Here is an 18,898-nt window from a genome sequence, read left to right on the forward strand (position 1 = left end):
ACCTATTCTATGTGTAGACATTTATCTTAGCTATTCTATTCTAACCTGTCAGTGTGATTTTACTGTACACCGCACTGAATTGCCGACTTTTCTCTCTAACACCGCTGCGTATTTCTCGCAAGTCACACTGCTGGTCCGTGTGTAATCCGTATTTTTCTCGCCCCCATAGACTTTCATTGGCGTATTTTTTGCACAATACGGTGACAAACGCAGCATGCTGCAATTTTCTACGGCCATAGAAGACCGTATAATACGGATCAGTAAAATACGGCTGATAGGAGCAGGGGCATAGAGAAGCATTGTACCGTATGCAATCCGTATTTTCAGCACCTCTCTTACGTCCGTAAAACACGGTAGTGTGAGGCTGGCCTTAGAAGACCTTGGTCTCCTGTGTGATGATCCTCACCATGTAGCTTTCGCAGAAAACAAATTAGCAGACCTACACCAGGGGTGACGCACTGCTGAGGAACAATACTGAATTTCAGCGCTTGGCCACTGACTCACAGTGGAATGACAATATCCTTCGCCATTGGTTTCGTACTAGACTTTCTAACCAAGTCAAAGACATGCTAGTACAGTTCCCTCCTCCTGACTCTCTTGATTCATCTATGTCCTTGACAATCTTTCTTAAAATTTAGTTGCGTTAATAAAGACGGGAAAGCACCATTGACTCTACATCTCTACCTAAGACTCCTGTTCTGACTGCACTTTTTGAGGAGCCCATGCAGATTGAAGGGAATCCCCCCAGTGAGTATCCACCTGAAAAAGACGTCATGTGCACATACCTTTGGCCTGGATTCAGATGTCTGTAGGAAAACTTGGGCACGTCATGTTCTCAATTTCTGGACGTCACTGGCACTGTGGGTCTTCTATTGGACAAGTGCAGAAGATGCCTGCCATTGATATGCAGTAGTGTGGTCCATACATTGGACCAAAAGTAGTCCATGCTGAGATTTATTTTCCAAGCACACTTTTGTCCATGTCGAAAACTGGCTATGTGCACTGGCACATTAACTACAATGGGTGTGTGTCCTACATGTCCAGTCTGTGGCGCACACGGACAACACTCGTTTTTATTATATACTAGTCTGAAAAAGACCTAAAAGCCACGGTCACTCAGTGCAGTTTTGGTTCAGCTTCTGTATCTATCTTAAACCAAGAGTGGATCCTACAGAAAAGACTTATTGTAAGTGTATTGATCTCCCTACATTACTTCCTTCCCAGCACCACCCCATGAGCTTAACATCTGTTCAGTACAAGTATGTCAGTGGTATTAGCAGCGGTCAAGCAATGTCAATCGAGCCCATGGGGAGGCGCTATGTGGAAATCAATGCATAAGTTGTAAGTTGCATGCTTGAGTTGCATCAAAATGTAAAGGTTATTTTTTGAGTGATGGATTATTTACAGGCAGAACGTCAGATATGGAGGTACAGCGGGGGGTTGTCAGTGCTTTTAGGCTGCTTCTTCTAAGTGCACTGACACGCCCCCAGTGCACTTCCATCCTAATTAGCATATAACCTGTCTGCTAAATTTCTCATGTCTGGCATATCAGATGTCTACATAAAGGTATTGTATATCTTGGAGGAGAAGCAGCTACACAGCCATATGGAAAACGCACTGACAGGTTACCTTTAATATTTAATAATTAGTTTGGAAAATGACACTCCCTATATCAGTCCCAACCGACGGGTGAGTGATGGGCTAATGCTGCGGGGCTTCATCAGAGCCCAATACTTACCCCATTACTCTCTTGTTGTGACCTCATGAAGCAAGAAATACACCAAGAAAAAGAAATTAAATAACAATTTGCAAAATGAAGAAAAAAAACAATAAAATGTAATAAATAATAAATCAGCCACTATGAGATTAAATGTTCAGCCTGCAGCCGTGCCGCCACAATGCAAAACTAATCATCTTATAAATAAAAATGGAAAATCATTTTTTTTTTTATAATTAAAAAAAAGCCAAAAACTTTTAGGAAACGTGGTAAAATGGTGTCAGTCTGCAGTGTACTTAGAGCAAATCATAACCATTCCACACTGCCGTCACCAAGACTTTGCCTATCAGGTAAAATGACACGGAGTCTCCGGAAACATGGCTGCCGCTTGTGACACTGTAAAATGGCAGAGCTCTAGTGCTTACACGTCGGCTGACACTGGGATGGACACGCCAGTATTCTAGCCAATCACAATCTTTGTTTCGTGTTTGGTAACAGAATGATAAGAAAGACGCTCAACTATTGGTTGAGTGTAGACTTACAGGTTATGGTGAGAGGTGACCTGCTCGCCGCACAGCTGGGACAGCAGCGCACAGTCTCTTCTCTCCCGCAGCTTCCGGTGTGAATTAGGGCCACAAGGTACGTGGTGGAGGCCTCACGTCGTCTGCTCTCCTTCCATTATGGCCGCTTATGTCACTATTATACACTGGTTAATGCTGGTGTGGTGACTGGCAGTGTGGCGGCCGCCCTGCACGGTGCACACTGGTACTGGGGCTGCTGCAACTTTCCTAAACTTCACAGGAATGTGCTGAGTCTGACCGCACAGTTAGGACTGAAGGCTCAAGGGCTTCAGTATTATCTCTGTATGAGAATCCTGCCAGTCTGTGGACATAACATACCCAGCATTATATTATCCTGTTCTCCCAAATACCCTCGTAATACAATGTGTATGTACCGCTGCCCCCAGTACTCAATAATGCTGCCATACAATGTCTGTACCGCTGCCCCCAGTACTCAATAATGCTGCCATACAATGTCTGTACCGCTGCCCCCAGTACCCAATAATGCTGCCATACAATGTCTGTACCGCTGCCCCCAGTACTCAATAATGCTGCCATACAATGTCTGTACCGCTGCCCCCAGTACCCAATAATGCTGCCATACAATGTCTGTACCGCTGCCCCCAGTACTCAATAATGCTGCCATACAATGTCTGTACCGCTGCCCCCAGTACTCAATAATGCTGCCATACAATGTCTGTACCGCTGCCCCCAGTACCCAATAATGCTGCCATACAATGTCTGTACCGCTGCCCCCAGTACTCAATAATGCTGCCATACAATGTCTGTACCGCTGCCCCCAGTACCCAATAATGCTGCCATACAATGTCTGTACCGCTGCCCCCAGTACTCAATAATGCTGCCATACAATGTCTGTACCGCTGCCCCCAGTACCCAATAATGCTGCCATACAATGTCTGTACCGCTGCCCCCAGTACCCAATAATACTGCCATACAATGTCTGTACCGCTGCCCCCAGTACCCAATAATACTGCCATACAATGTCTGTACCGCTGCCCCCAGTACCCAATAATACTGCCATACAATGTCTGTACCGCTGCCCCCAGTACCCAATAATACTGCCATACAATGTCTGTACCGCTGCCCCCAGTACCCAATAATGCTGCCATACAATGTCTGTACCGCTGCCCCCGGTACCCAATAATGCTGCCATACAATGTCTGTACCGCTGCCCCCTGTACCCAATAATGCTGTCATACAATGTCTGTACCGCTGCCCCAGTACCCAATAATGCTGCCATACAATGTCTGTACTGCTGCCCCCGGTACCCAATAATGCTGCCATACAATGTCTGTACCGCTGCCCCCGGTACCCAATAATGCTGTCATACAATGTCTGTACCGCTGCCCCCAATACCCAATAATGCTGCCATACAATGTCTGTACCGCTGCCCCCGGTACCCAGTAATGCTGCCATACAATTTCTGTACCGCTGCCCCAATACCCAATAATGCTGCCATACAATGTCTGTACCCTGCCCCCAATACCCAATAATGCTGCCATAGAATGTGTATGTACCGCTGCCCCCGGTACCCAATAATGCTGCCATACAATGTCTGTACCGCTGCCCCTAATACCCAATAATGCTGCCATACAATGTCTGTACCGCTGCCCCTAATACCCAATAATGCTGCCATACAATGTCTGTACCGCTGCCCCTAATACCCAATAATGCTGCCATACAATGTCTGTACCGCTGCCCCTAATACCCAATAATGCTGCCATACAATGTCTGTACCGCTGCCCCCAATACCCAATAATGCTGCCATACAATGTCTGTACCGCTGCCCCCAATACCCAATAATGCTGCCATACAATGTCTGTACCCTGCCCCCAATACCCAATAATGCTGCCATAGAATGTGTATGTACCGCTGCCCCCGGTACCCAATAATGCTGCCATACAATGTATGTACCGCTGCCCCTAATACCCAATAATGCTGCCATACAATGTATGTACCGCTGCCCCTAATACCCAATAATGCTGCCATACAATGTCTGTACCGCTGCCCCCGGTACCCAATAATGCTGCCATACAATGTCTGTACCCTGCCCCTAATAACCAATAATGCTGCCATACAATGTCTGTACCGCTGCCCCTAATACCCAATAATGCTGCCATAGAATGTGTATGTACCGCTGCCCCCGGTACCCAATAATGCTGCCATACAATGTCTGTACCGCTGCCCCTAATACCCAATAATGCTGCCATACAATGTCTGTACCGCTGCCCCTAATACCCAATAATGCTGCCATACAATGTCTGTACCGCTGCCCCTAATACCCAATAATGCTGCCATACAATGTCTGTACCGCTGCCCCTAATACCCAATAATGCTGCCATAGAATGTGTATGTACCGCTGCCCCCGGTACCCAATAATGCTGCCATACAATGTCTGTACCGCTGCCCCTAATACCCAATAATGCTGCCATACAATGTCTGTACCGCTGCCCCTAATACCCAATAATGCTGCCATACAATGTCTGTACCGCTGCCCCTAATACCCAATAATGCTGCCATACAATGTCTGTACCGCTGCCCCCAATACCCAATAATGCTGCCATACAATGTCTGTACCCTGCCCCCAATACCCAATAATGCTGCCATAGAATATGTATGTACCGCTGCCCCCGGTACCCAATAATGCTGCCATACAATGTCTGTACCGCTGCCCCTAATACCCAATAATGCTGCCATACAATGTCTGTACCGCTGCCCCCGGTACCCAATAATGCTGCCATACAATGTATGTACCGCTGCCCCTAATACCCAATAATGCTGCCATACAATGTCTGTACCGCTGCCCCTAATACCCAATAATGCTGCCATACAATGTATGTACCGCTGCCCCTAATACCCAATAATGCTGCCATACAATGTCTGTACCGCTGCCCCTAATACCCAATAATGCTGCCATACAATGTCTGTACCGCTGCCCCTAATACCCAATAATGCTGCCATAGAATGTGTATGTACCGCTGCCCCCGGTACCCAATAATGCTGCCATACAATGTCTGTACCGCTGCCCCTAATACCCAATAATGCTGCCATACAATGTCTGTACCGCTGCCCCTAATACCCAATAATGCTGCCGTACAATGTCTGTACCTGACTCGTGCATTGTGGTCCATACACAGAAAGCTGCCTATTAGGCCATGTTCACACATTGCGGCGTCCCTCTGCGGGTTCTCCCGCAGCGGATTTGATAAATCTGCAGGGCAAAACAACTGCGGTTCTCCCTGCAGATTTATCGCGGTTTGTTCTGCGGGTTTCCGCCTATACTATTGGTGCTGCATATGCAGCAATATGCAGTATCAATAGTAATGTTAAAAATAATAAAAATTGGTTATACTCACCCTCTGATGTCTGGATCTCCTCGACGCTGCACCCGGCGGTCCGGTTCCAAAGATGCAGTGCGAGAAGGACCCTTCGTGACGTCACGGTCATGTGACCGCGACGTCACCGCAGGTCCTGGTCGCACAGCAACTCTGACCGGACGGCCGCGTGCAGCGCTGAAGACTTCAGAGGGTGAGTATAACATGATTTTTTATTTTTTAACCCCAAATATGGTTCCCAGGGCCTGGAGGAGAGTCTCCTCTCCTGCACCCCGGGTAGGAACCGCACATTATCCGCTTACTTCCCGCAACGTGGGCACAGCCCCATGCGGGAAGTAAGCGGTTCAATGTATTCCTATGGGTGCAGAATCGCAGCGATTCTGCACAAAGAAGTGACATGCTGCGGGTTGTAAACCGCTGCGTTCCCGCGCGGTTTTTCCCGCAGCATGTGCACAGCGGTTTGCGGTTTCCATAGGGTTTACATGTTACTGTAAACGCTATGGAAACTGCTGCGGACCCGCAGCATCAAAATCGCGGCGGTTCCGCGGTAAAAACCGCAAAGTGTGAATATAGCCTTAGTGGTGTGGATGGGGTTATACAGCTCAGCATTCAGAGAATTGGTAGGTCTGCAGCAGATAAAACTGTGATTTTATCAAAATGACCCCAAGCAGCCCAGTAAGTGATCCCTCACTGGAATCTTGCTTCTCTCAGATGGGGTAGCAAAACCTGTTGTCAGGTTCCCTTTAAAGAAAGCATAAATATCTTAATAATCATTATTCTGTTATAATACTAATTGAGAGGATCCAGTTTTAGCTCCCAAATTGGGAATAGCCATCATTCCCTCTGCAGAACCAGTAGGTATCTCAAGTTTAACTGGTTGTATCTAAGGCTGGGTTCACATTGCGTTAGTGGGTGTCCGCTAACGGAATCCGTTACATGGCGCAATTAACGCTATGTAACGGATCCGTTAGCGCACCCATTGACCACAATGTGCTAACGCATCGCTAACGTATGCCATTTTTGGCATGCGTCAGCGATGTCCCGTTATTTTCGGACGGACCTCGAACGCTGCTTGCAGCGTTCAGGGTCCGTTCTTCGCTAGCGCAGATCGGCATTGCCAAACGCAATCCCTTTTTGGACATTGCGTTAGCGCATTCCGTTAGCGTATGCGCTAAACGGATTGCACTAAATAACGCAATGTGAACCTAGCCTAACCTTTATTGTTGATTGGGGATAAAAAAATAACTTCTAATGAATGCCTTTTTGACCAGATCTAATGGATTTTAACCCCCCAAAACCTTCACCCAGATCTAATGAATTCTATCCCCCCCAAACCTCCGCCCTGTGGCAATGAGGGAGCACATGCTGTATATTACACAGTGCGTCACTCTCTATTTACTGCATCAGGATTTAGATAATTGGATTGTTTTTTAGGATTTTAGGGTCATATTCTTCTTAATCACACCCACCAGGGTACTGTGGTTACAGCATCTACAAGACCCCTTTTATAGACCTTTCTCTGAAGAACGTCCCTCCTGGAAAACTATTTTCTCATCTTTACATTAATGTATTTTGTTATTTCATTAAAGTGGTTTTCTTGTAGGAACAGGTTACCACTTGTCCATAGAATAGGTGACAACGACTAGATCATTTGGGGTCTGACTGCTGAGACCTCCATAGAACGCTAGCATGGGAATTGTTTCCCAATTTTGAATTGACCATTTTGTATGGGATTGCTGTAGGTAGAGTGCTGTACACGGCGGTCTCTCATGGAGAATGGCTGGAGCCGCTGTCACATATCTGACATCATATAGGTTATAGGTTGTCCCTAATGCAGTACTCTATCCAGCAGCTGAAATGTTGCCGTCATATATCCTGAACCTAAATATGCTTTGTTTTACAACCATTGTTTATCTGTCCTTGCTAACAGCAACAGAAAAATGCCTAAAAAAAAGACTGGTGCCCGTAAGAAGGCGGAGAATCGCAGAGAAAGGGAAAAACAGCAAAAAGCTGCCAGAGGAACTGTGGACTTGGCCAAGCACCCTTGTAATTCTTCAATGGTAATGTGACTTTTCTCTAATTATGTGAGATTTTTCCCTACTGCTTATAACAGTATAGCTATCTTATCAATGGAAACCTATCTGTGCTATTTAGATAACTAAACCAGGGACATGCTGCAATACAGTATAGCAATGCAGTGCTACCGTATATACTCGAGTATAAGCCGACCCCCCTAATTTTGCCACAAAAAACTGGGAAAACTTATTGACTCGAGTATAAGCCTAGGGTGGAAATGCAGCATTTACCGGTGAATTTCAAAAATAAAAATAGATCATTATTTCCCCATAGCTGTGCCATATAGTGCTCTGCACCGTTCATATTTCCCCATAGGTGTGAACCATATAGTGCTCTGCACCGTTCATTGTGCCCCCTAGCTGTGCCATATACGGTGCTCTGCACCGTTCATTGTGCCCCATAGATGTGCCATATACGGTGCTCTGCACCGTTCACTGTGCCCCATAGCTGTGCCATATACGGTGCTCTGCACCGTTCACTGTGCCCCATAGCTGTGCTGTGCCATATACGGTGCTCTGCACCGTTCACTGTGCCCCATAGCTGTGCTGTGCCATATACGGTGCTCTGCACCGTTCACTGTGCCCCATACATAGCTGTGCTGTGCCATATACGGTGCTCTGCACCGTTCACTGTGCCCCATAGCTGTGCTGTGCCATATACGGTGCTCTGCACCGTTCACTGTGCCCCATAGCTGTGCTGTGCCATATACGGTGCTCTGCACCGTTCACTGTGCCCCATAGCTGTGCTGTGCCATATACGGTGCTCTGCACCGTTCACTGTGCCCCATAGCTGTGCTGTGCCATATACGGTGCTCTGCACTGTTCACTGTGCCCCATAGCTGTGCTGTGCCATATACGGTGCTCTGCACCGTTCACTGTGCCCCATAGCTGTGCTGTGCCATATACGGTGCTCTGCACCGTTCACTGTGCCCCATAGCTGTGCTGTGCCATATACGGTGCTCTGCACCGTTCACTGTACCCCATAGCTGTGCTGTGCCATATACGGTGCTCTGCACCGTTCACTGTGCCCCATAGATGTTCCACATAAATTTGTGCCGCCGCTGCCGCAATAAAGAAAAAAAACCACATACTCACCTCCCTTGATTGCAGCTCCCGGCGTCTCGTTCCGGCGCCTCCATCTTCCCGGCGTCTCTGCTCTGACTGATCAGGCAGAGGGCGCCGCGCACACTATATGCGTCATCGCGCCCTCTGCCTGAACAGTCAGAGAGCAGAGACGCCGGGAAGATGGAGGCGCCGGCCGGGAAGATGGATCGGCGCCCGGCGGCTGGAACGAGGACAGGTGAATATGCTATACTCACCTAGTCCTGGCGATCCTCGCGCTGTCCCCTCCTGTCTTCGGTGCCGCAGCTTCTTTCTCTATCAGCGGTCACCGGCACCGCTGATTAGAGAAATGAATAAGCGGCTCCGCCCCTATGGGAGGTGGAGCCGCTTATTCATTTCTGTAATGAGCGGTCCCACGTGACCGCTGAAGAGAGGAAGAAACTGCAGCGCCGAAGCCCGTGGGACGGCAGGGACAGCGCGAGGATCGCTGGGACTAGGTAAGTATACCTCAGCGCCCTCACCCGCCGACCCCACCGCTACCGTGACTCGAGTATAAGCCGAGGGGGGCACTTTCAGCCCAAAAATTTGGGCTGAAAATCTCGGCTTATACTCGAGTATATACGGTAATTATACCCCCGGATATACCGCACGCACCAATCCTTCCAATCATCTGGGCATCCGGGCTAGTCATAAGTTCCATGCTAACGCTCACTCATCCATAATTTACGTCTCTGTTGGGTGGGATGTCAGTCAACGCTGAATGGACATGCCAGCGGTGAGGAGACCATGACTAGTCCCCACTCCAAACCCCTCATTTTACTGGAAGGGCCTTCATGGCGTGTGCTTGCAAGTCATTTTTCTCACTCATACTAATCCATACAATGTGGTCTTAAAATAATGTACACATATATTTATTAATTTGTGCCAATATAACTCCTTTATTCAGTCGCCATGACAGCACAACGAGAGAGGGGATCCGCCCTTCAGGGACAGGAAACCTACAGACATAAAAAGGGCGGTACCTCTCTCCCACGTCAGTTTGGTTTCCTGTCCCTGACAGCGGAACCTCTTCAGACAGGCCCTGGGAAGAGGGTCGAAGCTAAGAAGATATCCCCACTCCTGGCAGACCGGTGCAGGTAGCGGGGGTCCCCTACCTCGGCCTGTTCAGGAGGCAGGAAGCACCACACGGCAGGGGGACTGCTCGGTGTAGGTGGCAGCAGGAGGAAGCAGCCTCTGACATATAGGCTAGCTTCTGTGGCGTCCGCAGCGCAAGGTACCTGTGGTGTGTGCTTGGCTACTAGGGTCCCGGGAGTCAGTCTGTGCCGGGCGGGGTTGCGGCGTTGGTCCGGTGAGGTGTCTGCTGGCGTCCTGGTCCGCGTGTCGGCTTGGCGGCGCCGCCGCGTCCGGAGGGGGCGTGTCCGGATGACGCGGCGAGCGGCGCGGCCGGATGACGCGGCTGGGCATGCGCAGTAGCGTTATCTCCGGCTAATGGCGGCGCCCAGCTGCGGGGACAGTCGGGGCTTCGGGGAGGGGTAGCGCAGCGCAGTGGCGGACGGTCGATTACCACCTGGGATTCCCTGCTGGCCCCCATCCGGGGGCGGTACCTTGGGGGCATTATTTAATGCTGCAAGCTGGGATGGTCAGTGTTCCTTGCCCATTCCATAATGGAGTCGCCAGAAGGGACTATCGACAGCCAGCAGCAGGAGCCGCAGCAGCAACACCAGCAGTCAGATAAGCCTCGAAGAAGCTCCCAGCGTCGGTCTAGTGGCAGTAGCCGCGCTGGTGGAGCTAAGGAGGCTCGGATTTCTATACCAAAGTCCTCAAGCCGTAAGGATTTGCCGGCTACGAAGGACCCCCCATCTACGGTACCACTCATTACTGGACGGGGTAAGTGATCTTCGTGAAAGTCCACTTAGTGATGATTGTATTCCCCTTGTTTTTTTCCTCTATCAGGGGAGGAAAAGTTTGTCCAAAGCCAAACATAAACAGTGTGCCGAATGTGCAGAGCCGCTTCCGGATGGGCATTTGAAAAAGTTGTGTAAAATATGTATCCAACGCCTGCTGGAGGAGGAGGCGCCTGATCTGACCTCTACAATAAGAGAGATGGTTAGACAGGAAATTAAAGGTTCCGTGAGATCCAAGTCTCGGGGAACGGAAGTTAAAAGATCATCCCCTTTATCTGATGTAAATTCGGACTCGGGTGAACTGAGCTCAGGGTCTCTTCCGTCTACTTCCTCCTCTGAGGATCTGGAGTCTAGTCGAGCCTGTTTGTCCCTAGATAAGGGTTAACCATCTAGTTAAAGCAGTTAACAGCACAATGGGGATAGAAGATACCCAGTCGGAATGTTCCATTCAGGATGTTATGTTCAAAGGTATTGAGCGGAAATCCCGAAGAGCCTTTCCAGTGATTGACAAAATCAAATCGCTAATCTCAAAGGAATGGAAGAAACCAGAAAGAAAGGGGTCGCTTCCGCCAGCCTTTAAAAGAAGGTATCCCTTTGAGGAGGCGGCTTCATCCTCATGGGATAAAGTTCCGAAGCTGGATGCGGCAGTCGCCAAGGCATGCAAAAAAAACATCTCTCCCCTTTGACGACTTGGGGAACTTCAAGGACCCATTAGATAGGAAAGCCGACATCTTCCTTAAAGGAGCTTGGGAGACTTCGGCGGGGTCCTTGAGGCCAGCTATAGCAGCCACCTGTACCGCTCGGTCCTTGATGGTATGGTTAGGTCACCTCGAAGATCAGCTCAGGGATAAAGTCCCTAGGACGGAAATATTGTCCTCTATGCCTATAATCCAGGATGCCGCAGCTTTCCCTTCGGACGCATCAGCAGACTCTGTCAGGTTGGCCGCCAGGTCCTCGGCGTTATCCAACGCAGCCCGGAGAGCGCTATGGATAAAATGCTGGCCGGGGGACTTACAAGCCAGAACAAAATTATGTAGCATTCCCTGTGAAGGAGCTCATTTATTCGGACCGGTCCTAGACGAGCTATTGGAAAAAGCAGGGGATAATAAAAAACGCTTTCCCTTCCTAGGAAGACCCTTCTACAGACGGGACTATAATAGAGGATGGTCTAACCGCAGAAGGCCATATAGAGACTCTAACAGAGAATCTACTAGATACGACAGCAGCAGAAGGAGGGGTAGAGGATTTATGTTTAATCCTTCACGAGATGTTAAGAAACCGCAATGACTAGCGGACCAGGTGGGGGGTAGGCTTTCAGCCTTCTACCCAGCCTGGGTGCGGATTACAAACAATCCATGGATTCTAAGCATTGTAGCGGAAGGCCTAACCTTTGACTTCCACCATACTCCTCGGGACAAATTTATGTTGACACCTGTTCGTTCCTCCTCTACAGAGCAGTTGGCGCTGGAGTCTGAGGTCCGGGAACTCCAACGGAAGAAAGTTCTAATCTGTTCCTGGTCAAAAAACCTGATGATTCATATCGCACCATTATCAATTTGAAAGGCCTGAACAATTTTTTGTTGATACCCTCCTTCAAAATGGAGTCGGTCAAGACAGCAATAAAATTACTCTTTAACCATTGTTTTATGGTTGTCTTAGATCTCAAAGACGCCTATTACCATGTACCAATACATATAGATCATCAGAGGTTTCTTAGGGTGGCGGTTTCACTAGCTGGCACGATAGAACATTTTCAATATCAGGCACTTCCCTTCAGAGTCGCAATTGCACCCCGGGTGTTCACAAAAATCATGGTGGAGGTTATGGCGCACTTGCATGAACAGGATATATTGATAGTCCCTTACCTGGATGATTTGCTAATTGTGGGTCATTCTGAGTCGCATTGCAAAGACCAACTACAAAAGGTCATGAATGCGTTACACAAATTGGGCTGGATAGTCAATATCAAAAAGTCACGCCTTCAGCCCCTAAAAGTACAAGAGTTCCTGGGATATGTTATAGACTCTAGTCAGCAGGAATGTCGCCTGCCGGACGCAAAAGTTGCTAAGGTTAAGCAGTTGGTCACCAGGGCAATAAATAATCCCTTAGTATCGGTCAGAAGTGCGATGTCGATCTTGGGTTCTCTTACGTCCTGTATCCCGGCGGTTCTCTGGGCACAGTTCCACACAAGGACTCTACAGTGGGACGTGTTACACAATTCCCGTCGTCTAAGAGCTCACCTCGACAGTAAATTCACACTTTCTACGGAGACTACACATTCTCTTGGTTGGTGGACTCACACTTCGAATCTACGCAGGGGGGTCCCTTGGATAAATCATATATCTAGAGTATTGACTACGGACGCTAGCCCCAAGGGGTGGGGGGCTCACTTAGGGGAGGATTGGGTTCAGGGACTATGGTCTCAGTCTGAACAGGACTCTTCCTCCAACTTGAAAGAGCTGTTGGCGGTAAAACATGCCTTAAATAAATTCCTTGTACTCCTACAGGGTCGACACGTCAGGCTATTGTCAGACAATCGGGTAACTGTGGCCTACATTAATCGTCAAGGTGGCACGCGATCCAGTTCATTGATGGAGGTCGCAAATCATATCTTTCAGGTGGCCGAAGTACATCTTCTCTCCCTGACGGCGCTTCATATAAAAGGAAGTATCAATACCAAAGCCGACTATCTAAGCCGCAACATGCTCAGACAGGGAGAGTGGTCGTTAAATCCAGCCATTTTCAACCAGATCATTCAGTTATGGGGTTGTCCGGAGATGGACCTTTTTGCCAGCAGGGGGAACAAAAAATTACATCAATTCTGCTCCCTAAATCCAAAAGACAACCCATACGCTGTGGACGCTCTGCTGATATCTTGGCGCTTCAGGCTCGCATATGCTTTTCCCCCTCTAAATCTGATTCCTTTAGTTCTAAGGAAGATTCGGGAGGACAGGGCCCAGGTAATCTTGATAGCCCCATTTTGGCCCAAGAGGGCTTGGTTTCCTTGGCTGAGGAAGATGTCTGTCTGCCAACCATGGATTCTTCCAGAGCTACCAGATCTGCTCTCCCAGGGGCCAATCCTCCATCCTCAAGTAGCCAACTTACACCTAACGGCATGGAACTTGAAAGGTCCTTACTGAGGGGAAAAGGATTCTCTCAGAATCTGGTGAATACACTCCTTAAAAGTAGGAAACCCTCTACAACGAGCATTTATGTTAGAGTGTGGAGAAAATTTTTATCATATTCAGGGGCTCAAATTGACCAAAAACCATGTATAAACCAGATTCTCGAATTTTTACAAAAAGGCCTAGAAATGGGCTTGGCCACAAGTACTCTTAGAGTTCAGGTGTCAGCGCTAGGAGCATTATATAATCTTAATTTAGCCAGTAATCACTGGATTTCTAGATTTTTTTAAAGCAGTCACGAGGTCTAGACCAATTATTAAACAAAGGTTAGTCCCATGGGACCTAAATTTGGTACTCTCAGCCCTAACGCAAGCCCCATTCGAGCCCATTGATACCATCCCTGTAAAGATCCTTTCAATCAAAACAGCCCTGTTGGTTGCTCTCACATCTGCTAGAAGGGTTAGTGATCTGCAGGCACTCTCCAGACATCCACCATACATGCAGGTTAGGGAGGATAGGGTAATATTGAAACCCGATCCCCTATATCTTCCTAAAGTTGCGTCAAAATTTCACAGGGTACAGGAGGTAGTCCTACCCTCTTTTTGCTCCAACCCTGCTAACGATAAAGAACGTAAATTTCATTGCTTAGATGTGAGAAGATGCCTCCTTAGATATATTGCAGTTTCAGATGCCTGGAAAAAAGATAACTCTTTATTTGTAGCCTATCAAGGGGTGAGGAAGGGTCTTAGAGTATCTAAAAACACTCTAGCCAGATGGATCAGGGAGGCGATCTCTCTCGCTTATACCACAGGTGGCAACGAAGTTCCAGATGGTATAAAGGCACACTCCACGCGGGCCGTAGCATCTTCCTGGGCGGAGAGATCAGAGGTATCAATCGAAGACATATGTAAGGCGGCCACATGGTCTTCTCCTTCTACCTTTCTTAGACACTACAGATTAGATCTGGGTAGTTCCTCAGACCTTACGTTTGGGAGAAGAGTGCTGGAAGCTATTATCCCCCCCTAAATCTTTAGTCTCTGAAAGTCTCTCGTTGTGCTGTCATGGCGACTGAATAAATACGTACGCTACTCACCTGGTAGCAGTGTTTTTTCAGGAGCCATGACAGCACCCTTAGATTCCCTACCCTATATTTTTGGATGTTTCAACACCCTGTTGGTTTTGCGTTAAATTCCATGTTCACTGGCATAATAAAATGTATTTATGAATATGCTGCATCTGTGTTACTAACCAAGGTGGTCCTCTCATGCTCTGGAAACAACTGACGTGGGAGAGAGGTACCGCCCTTTTTATGTCTGTAGGTTTCCTGTCCCTGAAGGGCGGATCCCCTCTCTCGTTGTGCTGTCATGGCTCCTGAAAAAACACTGCTACCAGGTGAGTAGCGTACGTATTTTTTACCAGTTCACAACACATGACATACATGTCTTACATATGTTGTGTCCCTGACTGATGCGGGCTTGCACGCTGAGCCCACATGTTTCCTGTCTGATAATGGCTGATGGTATCGGCCAAATATTCCTTTAACAGCCGCTGGCAGGGGGGGGGTGTCATTTCACGCACCCATTACATGATCGTGCGGCACCGCTGGGTTGCCATAACAGCTGGGGTTTTGCTCATGACCCCTGTGCCTACAATCATTCTGCCAAAGCCTGTGTTTAGCCGGCGTTCATAGATCGTGATTTTCTCTATACATGGCAATGCTGATGCACTACTATGTAAAGAACAGGCGATCAAATTATCTCCCCTTCAACCCCCTAAGGTGACTATTAAATACAGTGAAAAGTAAAAAAAAGTTTTTAAAAATATGAAAAAAATGAAAAAAAAAAAACATTTCAAATCACTCCCCTTTTACCATAGCGATGGTATTTTAATTTTAAAAATAAAACAATAAAAAAGCACATATTAGGTATTGTTGCGTTTTTAAAAATCTAATCTACTAAAATATTAAATTAACGTAATAAAATAAATTAATCTGGTCAGTAAACTTTTGACTTTAAATGCATTGAAGTATTTTTCTCTCAAGCCTGAGCAATTGTTTGGTTGGTGGCGAGAAAAAAATATTTGTGTCTGAGATTCTGGAGTTATGTTTTCAAACTTTTCCTTTAATAGAATTTATGGCATATTATGGCATATTTATTATTGTAGGGTATATTAATATATCTGTTTATTAGGGTATGTTGTGGCCTATAACTAAGTGGATAAGAGAGTGGACCGGAATCAAAACTCTCTTAGCAAGAGGGCATGCCTGTTCAGGTGTACACCATGTGTCCAGGAGACTGACATCTTAAACGGAAGGGTTACCCGATGCCACTTGAGACTAGATACCGTCTAAATACCATCTGTCTGCTGTCCCCTCAGCCTTTCACCAACCAAAATAGGCAGGTCAGCAGGCGATTAACAACTGTATTCTCAGTAGGATTTTTGGAAGACTTGATTGTGTTTGGATCATGCAGAAAATTCTGTACACTGACAGTGTGGGCAACTTTTTCTCCTGTCTAATCTTCTAATTTGTAACTACTACATTTATGTTTAAAAAATAACAATCTAAATGTATAGGTGCTTCTCACAAAATTAGAATATCATCAAAAAGTTCATTAATTTCAGTTCTTAAATACAAAAAGTGAAACTCATACATTATATAGTCATTACAGAGTGATCTATTTCAAGTGTTTATTTCTGTTAATGTTGATGATTATGGCTTACAGCTAATGAAAACCCAAGTCATTATCTCAGTAAATTAGAATAATTAACAACAAACACTTGCAAAGGCTTCCTAAGTGTTTAAAAAGGTCCCTTAGTCTGTTTCAGTAGGCTCCACAATCATGGAGAAGACTGTTGACTTGACAGATGTCCAGAAGGCAGTCATTGACACACTCCACAAGGAGGTTAAGCCACAAAAGGTCATTGCCAAAGGAGCTGGCTGTTCACAGAGTGGTGTATCCAAGGATATTAATGGAAAGTTGAGTAGAAAGAAAAAGTGTGGTGGAAAAAGGTGCACAAGCAACCGGGATAACCGCAGCCTTGAAAGGATTAAGAAAAGGCCATTCAAAAATTTTGGGGAGATTCAGAAGGAGTGGACTGCTGCTGGAGTTATTGCTTCAAGAGCCACCACACACAGGCGTATCCAGGACATGGACTACAAGAGTCACATTCCTTGTGTCAAGCCACTTATGACCAACTAGATGGCAGCCCGATTCTAAAGAATCGGGAGTCTAGAATCCATATATACTTTATTTATTCAAATGTAAGAATAATACAATTAATAAATAATAGTAAGAAAGAACAAAAAATGGCTGCACTCACCAGCTCTTGACAATTCTTGTTATTAAAGGTACAGTTACACAGGATCCATGAACATGCTTATGAGGGGAGGGATGAAAGACATCAGGCGACAACTTTGCGTGTTGTGGCAAATGCCACAACAACGGTTCTTTTGTATCTCTCCTCTGTACTCTTGTTAGCACGCTGTTTGCGCTTACGTGCGGCATCGGCGGCTTTTCGCTCTGCATCATTACCATACTTTATATCAGACCTGATCTTACGTGCGCCATCAGCAGCTTTGGACTCTGTGTCATTAGTATACTTAACAGTATCCAGGCGTTGCATCTATCCTCTGTACTCTTGTTAAAACGCTGTTTGCGCTTACGTGCGGCATCGACGGCTTTTCGCTCTGCATTATTAGTATACTTTCTATCATACCTAATCTTACGTGCGCCATCAGCAGCTTTGGGCTCTGTGTCATTAGTATCCTTACTATTAGAGCTCATGTTGGCTAAGCTAAACAGCTTTAAGCGTGGTGGTGGCAAACAACAGGTTAATAAGAGGCAGTGTCAGGTAGTAGGAAAATAGCCAGTTAATAATAGGCAATAGTTCTTTGCAGGAATGCAGATATTAATAAATAGGCAGTTTATATTGCAGAGAAATTGCTGGGCAATAATGGACAATGTCCTTATGTGGCAAATAATAGAGCAATATACCCAATGTGGCAAAGAAGAGGTTAATAAACGGCAGTCTCTCAGTATAACAGTCAGTGAATAATAGGCAGTATATGGAGAAAACACCAAACAAAAGTTCAAAATTGGTGTGAAAATGTCACTGAACCACTTCACAACTAAATATATATAGTTTTGGTAAATGGTATTATCATTTTTTTGACGAAATTCGGCAGGAGCTTGAAGAGCAACGTCACTGGGCCCGCCTCCACGCAGTAGAAACTTGCTGTGAGGTAAAAATTCAAATATCACACCAAAATGGCGGGCGGAGTGTGTCACAGTACGGCACGTTTCTGATTGGTCGCTCGCAGCAGGCGGCAACCAATCAGACACTGGACACTGTTGACGTCACTTATCTCCGGACATTAGCTCCGGACATTAGCTCCGGACATTAGCTCCGGACATTAGCTTCGGACATTAGCTCCGGACATTATCTCCGCACATTAGCTCCGGACATTAGCTCCGGACAAAGCCACGGAAGTTGGCACAAATTGCAGGAAGTAGTATTCTAGGCAATTAATCTCCGGACATTAGCTCCGGACATTAGCTCCGGACAAAGCCACGGAAGTTGGCACAAATTGCAGGAAGTAGTATTCTAGGCAATTATATATTAGATAGACAACACCAGAAGTGTCTTGCCTGGGCTACAGGAGAAAAAGAACTGGACTGTTGCTCAGTGGTCCAAGATGTTATTTTCAGATGAAAGTAAATTTTGCATTTCATTTGGAAATCAAGGTCCCAGAGTCTGGAGGAAGAGTGGAGAGGCCACAATCCAAGATGCTGGAGGTGTAATGTGAAGTTTCTACAATCAGTGATGGTTTGGGGAGCCAAGTCATCTGCTGGTGTAGGTCCACTGTGCTTTATCAAGACCAATGTCAGAGCAGCCGTCTACCAGGAAATTTTAGAGCACTTCATGCTTCCCTCTGCCGACAATCTTTTTGGAGATGGAAATTTCATTCTCCAGCAGGACTTGGCACCTGTTCACACTGCCGAAAGTACCAATACCTGGTTTAAAAAAAGCAACTCAGTATCACTGTGCTTGATTGGCAGCAAACTTGCCTGACATTAACCCCATAGAATATCTATGGG

The 18,898-nt window shown here is 46.8% G+C and overlaps 1 protein-coding gene across 1 annotated transcript in view; it reads left to right on the forward strand.

The window, feature by feature from the left end:
- The first annotated feature begins 2,237 nt into the window (after positions 1-2,237).
- Positions 2,238-18,898, forward strand: part of ZNF330 (zinc finger protein 330) — a 53,802-nt gene continuing 37,141 nt past the window's right edge. The window contains exons 1-2 of the mRNA XM_069743986.1: positions 2,238-2,356; positions 7,564-7,693. Coding sequence (XP_069600087.1) covers positions 7,574-7,693 — 120 coding nt within the window. The 5' untranslated portion in view covers positions 2,238-2,356; positions 7,564-7,573. The remainder of the gene's footprint in view (positions 2,357-7,563; positions 7,694-18,898) is intronic.

The sequence above is a fragment of the Ranitomeya imitator genome, chromosome 1, assembly GCF_032444005.1.
Source record: "Ranitomeya imitator isolate aRanImi1 chromosome 1, aRanImi1.pri, whole genome shotgun sequence".
Classification (NCBI taxonomy): Eukaryota; Metazoa; Chordata; class Amphibia; order Anura; family Dendrobatidae; genus Ranitomeya; species Ranitomeya imitator.